General features: G+C 32.6%; 1 protein-coding gene across 1 annotated transcript; it reads left to right on the forward strand.

Annotated features, from left to right (window-relative positions):
* The first annotated feature begins 3,922 nt into the window (after positions 1-3,922).
* LOC110998420 (endocuticle structural glycoprotein SgAbd-8) lies at positions 3,923-8,817 on the forward strand. The gene is made up of 4 exons (XM_022267073.2): positions 3,923-4,051; positions 6,452-6,714; positions 7,852-8,113; positions 8,363-8,817. The coding sequence occupies exons 1-4, from the start codon at positions 4,040-4,042 to the stop codon at positions 8,462-8,464; spliced, it is 639 nt and encodes a 212-aa protein (XP_022122765.1). The 5' UTR covers positions 3,923-4,039; the 3' UTR covers positions 8,465-8,817.
* The last annotated feature ends 865 nt before the right edge of the window (positions 8,818-9,682 follow it).

Genomic DNA, 9,682 nt, shown 5'->3' on the forward strand with positions numbered 1-9,682 from the left:
GTTCAACACGTGCTAAATCGCTGACTTTCAGCGAAATTGTTTATTTTTCAGTGGCTAATTATAGTACGTTTTAGTAATATAATATAATAAAATAATTATAGTGCATTGAAAGATTGTGTGAACGAGTGTTCAAAGAACAAAGAAACACGCCACAAATATGTGATTCGCATAAATATTTTTGGAAGAAAATGCCTCCGTGACCTAATGCAAAGATTGTGATAACCTTGTGCGAAGCCTACTCAAATATTCCGCGATCGTCCTCACTGCTTAGGTTTAAGAATTTTTATATCAGACGTAACTGATTTAAATAAATTTTAGATAAAAAATTTACGTAAATAGATAAATCGTACAATACGTGTTACAAAACCTTTTAAAATTAAATAACATTACTAAGATATTATAGGACTGAAAGCTGTTGTGAACATGAGGCGATTCATTGCGATAATTATTATTCACGAATATGTAAATTAATCTGCATTAATTAAATGTTATTAAAATAAAGGTTGTGTCTGTCTAACCTAGGTTAGGTTAGACAGACACCGATACGTTGACTTGGTACCTCCATGCTTTTGCATCCTTAGCTTATCAGAGCATTAGGGATGGTGAGACCCATTATTGTCTGAATTTGGTGAAACCAACGGGTAAGGGATCGACCCCGTCTTCGGTCATCAGTCTTCCCTATTAATACCTGATTGTCAAGCTTATTCGGGTCTCCTGGTTAAGCAACTAGTAATATTAAAATGTGTAAATTAAAGTATTAAGGAGAATTAAACAGCGGAAGAGTAACTCGTAATTGTATCCGTGAACATTCTAGAAATGGGTTTCGGTTAGAACTATTTATCTCTGCATGTGGTATTCTTTGTCTGTGTAACAAACAAACAAACAAAATATCTTTATTCATCTAGGTAAACAAGAGCACTTATGAACGTTACAAAATTAAATTAATTGTAAATTTACAATTACTACCAGTTCGCAAGTCAAGGGCGTAGAACGGGTAAGATGTATTATAATGCCCTTAATTTTTAAATATAAGCCTTTTCTATCAATTAAAATGTATATAAGAGAAACATTTACTATATAATATTGAGCTTTCATCAATCAGTACTGGATGTAAAGCAAATGCAGAAAGCTCTTAATTAACATAAACTTAATATTTAGTTTTGTAAATTTGTTCTAAGCTTTTAAACTAGCTGATTCTCTGGCAGAATGACCAGCGCTTTCGAACACTGCTCCTTAGCATAATGCTGAGCCAGTGTCAATTAAAACCAAAGAACACACGCATTACATACTTAAAATGTACCTTGTTCTTTAAAAACAAAAGTACTCTCATTTTTTTTCTTTGGTTATTGTTACTTTGTGTGTTTCTGTGTGTGTTTTGTTAGTACTAAATGTTGTGTGTATGTCTACGTGACTTTATACTAACTAAAATCTTACTTTACACATTACTCAATAAGTAACCTGTGTATAATTTACTGTAACATTTAATCTGTTCTCTAAACGGAAACAATTCACTGTACTAAAGATTAAACAATGGGATGGCCCTATAATAGCAAGGTGATTCGAGTAAGCTACTGACATCGAAGATATGCAATAAGTCACAATCACTTGGCTTGTCTACATTCCATGATCGTACATGTTTTGTTTTACAGAATTTATTTGTCCTTGTTGATTCCGTGATTTCCATGTTTTTTTTTACGAGGAATCGAAACCAGAATTTAAGAATACACTATGCTATCTAAGGCTTATAGGGGAAAATAGATATTTAGTTCCTGCTCAAGTGTCATACTTGAATAAAATATTTAATTCTTTTATTACTATATTTTCTTAACATGGCATTGAATAATCCAGGACAATCTGAAAAGAGAAAAATAGTTTTTCTGCAAATGGAGGCGGAGAGGACGACGGAGGATTAGAATTCCTTGGACAGCGAAGGAAACAAGCAAACATATCTATGTCTGTATAAATACTATGCTAATTACATATAAAAAGTCTTTCGACACTTTTCTAGGAACGTATCCGCATTTTTTTTGAACATGTAACTCGCACGCTGACAGACTGGAGGGCACCAAATCACGAGGCCTAACAGTTCTTACCATCTCCCAGGAAGAAGAAGAACAAGAAGCAGAAGCTTGCTGACACCAAAGGGAGAGTTGAGGAAGTCGACCGGCGTCACTAACACGACTACAGAAATGAAGAGTGCGACTGCTAAAGAAAAACAGTCATCAAATTAGATTATGAGTTCTTGAATAGCAACAGGGTCTTAAATTGACAATTTCATTTTAATAAAATCCATAAACAAAATTCGAAAGGACGTTCTATATTTTTTTAACTAAAACGTTACTAAGCCTAGGCTTCAAAAGCTATTTTATAATAATAAAATCGTAAATAAAAACAGTTTTATCTTAATTTTTATTAAAAATTATCATTATTCTTAAAAGGTTGGCAACGCACTCGCGAACCCTCTGGCATTGAGAGTGTGTATGGGCCGTGGTATCACTTAACATCAGGTGAGCCTCCTGCCCGTTTGCCCCCTGTTCTATAAAAAATAAATTATTCGTTTCCTTACACAGGCATTCATCTGCATCATGAAGGTACTTATTCAATTCCTTTAAACAGTGTTAACACATTGTATATGGCACAGAGATTAGATTATATTCGCTGTTTGAAATTAAATCTGGAATTATAATCAGTACCAAGCTATTACAGAGCAAATATGCGCAATGGGTGATATGGGCTGGGAGTTATGTAATGAGAAGTAACGGAAGATGCATCTAGTAGGCAGAAAGGCGATTGCCAAATATAGATTGCAATCAATTGGTATATTGAAATTGGTAGACTCTTGCCTATATCAAAACTTTTAAAACTTTTCACGTGTACTAATTTATCAACTTTTGTTACATATTTTCTATGTTCAGTTATTTTCTGTCTGTTAAACAAATTTTAATGCATCTGTAGTCAGTTAACTAAGAAATTTATAGGCTAACCCTAACAACTAAATTCATTAATTGTATTTTTTCTCCTAACTTTAATAAATAATCTCCTTTAGTTTGTATTGAATTTAAAGGAATTTGTACTGTGGTGTAGCCCTCATTTCTCAAGGTTAAATACCTTAGAGGTGTTTGATGCTTTTCAGTAAAAGTTATAGTAAATGCAGGTTTTCCTTTTTAAATACTTACAAATAAAATTACAATTATAATGATGTTACTAGTATAAATCATCTAAGGTTATAATAATTATTTAATTGATAGTTATAATAATGATGTACAATTACAATACGCAGACAAGTCGCCGACAATTATTTATGCATTACGTTATTACGTTAAACAAATAGTATGAGTTCCTATATATTTTTTTCGAAATAAATCTCTTTAATACTGTCCACATAAAAGTTAAGTAAAGCCTGGAGTGACCAACCTTTGAACTTGTTTCATTGTGACACGAACAACGGGTTATGTAACAAACGATTCCTACGAATACCTTTGCTTATACTACGCGTAAAAATAGGCAATTTTATTTGGTTTAAATTATTAATTTAAGTAATTTCAAATATTTCAATTATGTAAATAGACTTGGATGAAATCTATTTTTATTACCAATTTCTGCGCTCTGTGTGCAAAATTATAAAACAATTTCCATGTAACCTGAACGATACTACAATAATTTCCCTGTTAGTTTCCAAAGATATCTTCACAAATATTGTCTATTGGCTAATTCAAAATCAATAAACAAATCTAAATTTAAATTATTCATGAAGCACCTGTTAGGCACGTGTTACAATTTCTTTGCACGTGTGAAATTTTGAAAATAAGAAATTTTAAATTTAGAATTCCCACAGATGAACCCATGACTGCAGACAATAGCGTATGAAAATATTGATAACTGATAATCCAATATTGCAGAGACAAATCGGGTATGAAAGTGATGGCTCAGGGCAGAGCGAGTGGCAGGGGTGTCGTATATAAGTGAGCGGAGAGCTACCATTTTGAATAGTTCCGAGAACCACTGTGCTTCACTGTTGCACGTCCCATTCACAAGCATCATGAAATTACTGGTAAGTCCCAAAATTATACTTAAATAAGTCATGCCGACCTCTATGCAAGGAAAGTATATTTTTGTTTCATTAATTAGCACTATATTATTAAACCTAAAACTCCTTCATAAATATGATACAAAAATAAAAAATTACAAGTTAAATTTTTGCTTCAAAAGATGAAGGATAAAAAAGCCGTCATTAAAAAGCTAATTAAATGTAATAAAACGTATGTAATTGGGTCAGTTTGATTTGAATCTATTACTAAGGTTTCCGCAAGAGGCTGTAAGATCGTAATAAGGTTAGTAGACGAGTCGGTTGTTGAACTTTGACATAATCCGTTGGGTGTAGTGATATTTAACATTAGTTCTATTTCTTAATCAAAATTCTTCGAAAAGGACAAAGTTTGAATGTACATGTAATCTAGTATAATCTTGCATGATTGCGTTTAAATAAGGAAGCAATGTTTCATAATTATTTTTTACTGTATTTAATAATCATTAGGTGAATTACCTCATTTGTTCGTACAAACAGCGTGTGGACTTGCATAACATTATCTAGGTCACAAACTAAAGATTGACCTAACAGTCGAGATGAAATAGCAACTGGGTCTTTATTTCATAGTAACCGATAAAAATACCTGTCGTCATGCCATCTGCTGATGTGATCTCAACCTTGACATACAAAACCTGAACCTTTTGGAAATAATTCACGTTTTATCGATTTGTGTAACATCAATTAAAATTTCTACACCTCGTTTATTAAGTTGACATTTGATAATTATACAATATTTGAAAATAGAATCTTAATTTTTTAACTTTTCCAACATGTTTGTAGTTTCATTTCCATTTGATATTTATAGATAATATTCAAATTTCAAACTTACACGTAATTCGTGTTTTAACAAATAATCGTTATTTTAGAACTTTTTGAACATGTTTGTAGTTTTTATTTTTACTGTGTATGACATTATAGATAATATTCAAATTTCGAACCCTATACCTTGGTTCTTGTGTTGGCACACGTAGAGATGTTTAATTTACCTAAACGTAATTGGAGCTTTTCAGGCGTAACGTACTTGTTATGCACAAGTTAGATCATACCAGTTCACGATCATTGCGTCTGAACTCGACTAACATTGTGTAATACATTGTTAGATGTGAGATTCAATGGTAACGAAGCGTAAAGTACTCAATGAAAACAATGTTGGGTTATGGACAGCCAATACGTGTTTTACTGGGTTCGCTTTCGCCCAAGCGAATGTCGTAATAATATAGTATTGTATCCGCTCCACCTCATCTTACGACACCTCGAATATGATTAAGCTCTTCGTGTGACATCATTTTGTATTACTTGATATAGAGAATTTCATTTACAATTGCTATAATACACTTATAAGGATTGTCGTTAAACTTCCTCAATAGAAAAAGGTTTCTTTAAAATATTAAATAATCTTGATAAAGGCATTGTAACTCTAAAATAGTAGCAGTTATATATAAAATAAAAGCAGTTTTGGCCTAGTGGCTTCAGCGTGCGACTCTCATACCTGAGGCCGTAGGTTCGATCCTCGGCTGTGCACCAATGGACTTTTTTTCTATGTGCGCATTTAACATATGCTCGAACGGTGAAGGAAAACATTGTGAGGAAACCGATATGTCTTAGACCCAAAAAGTCGACGACGTGTGTCAGGCACTGGAGGCTGATCACCTACTTGCCTATTAGATTTAAAAATGATCATGAAACAGATTCAGAAATCTGAGGCCAAGACCTAAAGAGGTTGTAGCGCCACTGATTTATCTATTATTTATATGTAAACTATCTCAATAACAAAAGAATATTTATTCTCTAGATTGTTAAGAAACCAGATAAGTAGGTACTGTTTTACATGTAATTTAATTACTTAGAATTGCCGGAACTGAACTGAGCCGTTACCAAACAAAACCTTATTTACATTCTTGCTTTAAATTTGCCCTTATAATAATTTACATAATTTAATTTCAAATATAATAATACTTTATTGCATTGAGACGCAATTAACAGCGTACCGTGATTTGACGGCTTATTTTACATTTGTTTAATAAAACAAATCAATGGCGGTACCATATTTTAAAATCTGGGCCTCTTTCTGTTTTTGTTTGCAAATGGCAAATGCAAATAAGCCTCGTATGTCTCACACACGCTGTCGACTTTTTGGGTCTGGCAAGCCGGTATTCTAACGATGTTTTCCTACACCATTCGAGCGATTGTTAAAAGCATACATTGAAGGTACTAATCTGTTTTCTCAATTTAATAATAATAATAAAATCGTGTCCTGTTTACGTTTTAGCATCTTGGCTAACCTCTTTTGTTTTTTTTTTATTTTTTTTATAAGAAGATTTTTTTATAAATAAAATATTTTAACAGCTCAAATTGTGTTTTCAGATTGTATTATCAGCAGTGCTGGCCCTATCAGCGGCTGTACCCCAAAGAAGGCTATCTCTTAAACCAGAAGGCCAAAACGATCAACAGACCGCCGAACAAAACTACAACAACTACCAACAAGGTGACTACAGGCCCCAACAGGCACAGGAATTCAGGAAACCAGTCGAAGATTTCAGACCCCGTGTTGAACTTGACACCACAACATACATCCCAATCATTCACTTCGACAAGGAACAAGCTAACGATGGCAGTTACAAAACATCGTAAGTATATCGGGGTTTTAATTTGAAGTAAAGAAGAAACATTTTTGTATTAACAAAAAGTTTTTATTCAGTTTTTTTTGAACCAATATACTAATATACTTTCGTGAATTTTCACTGGTAGTTTCGGATACACTCTGCCAAGACATATCATCTCTTTTGAAATTGAAATATGTTTCGTTGATTCTATGTTTGAGTTACCTTAGTTGCATTATGCATCATTTCCTTGCCAATTATGCTCTGTAAAATAGTCACAAATAATTCGATTTTTATTGACAACTTATTTTTAGTTTTTATAATGACCTTTAAGTATTTTTCCATTAATATTGTAATAAAAGCGGTGATTGTAGAAATACCTTTAACTCTACAATCACTTTAGCAACAGTTGTATACATAACACGATATTAAAAAAATATGTAGTTATATGTCACATACTTTTAGCTTGGGCCACCTTTAACTACTTTTAGTGCATCCTATAAGACTATCCAATATTGCTTTATGGTCTATTCTTCGGGTACCAGACGGCACATTGCATTTATATTTTGAACCGTAGTTTTTGTGACTGTCCATGCGCAATTTTGGATATGCTTAATACGTTTATAACAGCATATTATACTAGCTCTAATAAAACTTATGTTAAAAATTTAGTTAAAATTAAACTTTAGTTAAAATTTTGTTTTGTAAATACAAAAATATTTTATTGATTGCCATTGCGAAAGAAGAATGGCAGTTTTATACATCAGGCCTTTTCTCTCTAGTATTAGCTTATTGCGATACAGCATGTTAAATCATTTTCTGATGTACAAATGTTTTTATGAGGTAACACTTGTCCACGACCAAAGCCTGGTTATGTATCTCCTTATTCACATCCGGATCGGAATTTCTTGAACTGACACGAATTCGATGTTTAATGATACGTAATTTTGTCAACAGATGGCACCACATGCTATTTGAATTGATTAATTTATTGTTATTCGATAACTTATCCGATATTTTATTAATTATTCTGCTATCCAGGACGGATAGGAATCCACAAAGAAAGAGATAATTAACATCAGTCCTGCCGAACTTGATTAATAAGTGGTGTAACAAACACGACTTTGTTTTGATATTTAGATTAATTATGTAATTTGATTACAGATACGAAACTGGAAACAATATCCACGCTCAAGAACAGGGATTCCTGAGGAATGTAAGGACTGACGATGAAGACATACCAGCTCTTGTCCAGCAAGGTTCCTACTCCTACACCGCACCAGATGGTCAAATCATCACCGTAGAATACACAGCTGATGAGTTCGGATTCAGGGTCAAGGGTGACCATATCCCAACTCCTCCTCCAGTCTCCCCTGAAATCCAAAAGGGACTTGATCTGATCTACGCTGGAATCAAGGCTAACGAGGTAACTTTTACGATAGTAAAAATATTCATTTAAACTTCAAGGTTAAAAAACAATCTCTGTCTCTATATTGTTCTAAAAATTATCAAAAAGTATATATAATAATATACAAAATAACGTAATCTAAATCTTCCATAGTTCTACTGGGTAACTGATACGTAGTACTGATATAATAAAAAAATACTCGACGATATTTTCTAATAGGAAGAAATCGATAAGGCAAATTGTTTATACAAAATTTCGCTATTACAGGAGCGTTTCGCTTTGGAGGCTAAGAACAACCCAGCAGCTGCCAAACTTAACGAAGAACAGGCCTCCCTCAACTACAGAGGACAATACAATGGACAACAATAGAATGGACATTCCAGTGTATATCACAATCACATCTATGCTCTATGAGCATTAAGTCAATCAGTGTTAATAGTAAAATCAGTACTTTCGTGAAATACAGTTCTTTGTGATACTTTTTATAATAGATAAGTATACCGTTAATTATTTTTAAGGTATGCGGTTTTCCAATCGCATGACTTTTATATAGAGGCTTATGCGTATTGGAAAATTCGTCCCTCTAGTTATTTATCACTGCCCATATTAGATTTATGTGAAATCCGTGAATTCTTCAACGAAATAACTCAATTTAAGAACTAGAGTTTAAGATTTTGTATTTTTGTACATATTTTGTAATGAATAAATGTTGAATAATTTTATATGTTTTATTTTATTTTCTATTTGTTTGGTTTTTATCCTCAATATCGGTTGACTCAAAATTTTCGCTGTAATACAAGATGTATTCGTAATTTATATTCATAACAACCATCAATGTTTTGGTTTGATAACACCTATAAAATAATTAGTGAAAATTGCATTTTCTAACAACTACTTATAGTTAGCACAGTAACTCTGTGAGTCATTGGTTTGAACCCTGGCTATGCACTAGTGCTATTATTTTATATTTAAGTGTACATGTCAGGAGAAAACCTGTATCTCTCTATATCCCAGGTACCCCATTGGTTACAGGCTCTAACATTCTCATACCAGTTTCTTATATTTACCAGAAATGCAACTATTAAAATAATATATATTTTTTAAGTTCCTTAGAGGTGAAATATATAATGTGGAAATAATCACACTCTGTGTGGTAAGCTATCGCAATTGCTTGCCTCGGGCGCATACAAATTTACTCAGAGTATCGCCATTTACGCGTTTCTTGCGCACCCTCAATAGTATTGCCTGTGGGACTGATATATTTAGTTAAATATATAAGTCCCACAGGCAATACTATTGTAACTACACTGGTTGAATTTGCAAGAAAGCAAGTTACATTACTAATACAACCAGTGTAACTACACTGGTTGAATTTGCAAGAATTGCATTATTTATAATTAAATTGAGGATCCGACAGATGTTATTCTTTTTTATAACCGAGTATAAAAGTGTTATATTTGTAACGAGTATATTAATCTATACAAACTTACTATTATATTAAATTGGACTTTTAATAGTAGGCGTGATAGCTCTGAAATAACGATGGACTAAGAAATTCATTAATTGTTAGAAATCTTAAATTAAGTA

This window comes from Pieris rapae, chromosome 12, assembly GCF_905147795.1.
Source record: "Pieris rapae chromosome 12, ilPieRapa1.1, whole genome shotgun sequence".
Lineage (NCBI taxonomy): Eukaryota > Metazoa > Arthropoda > Insecta > Lepidoptera > Pieridae > Pieris > Pieris rapae.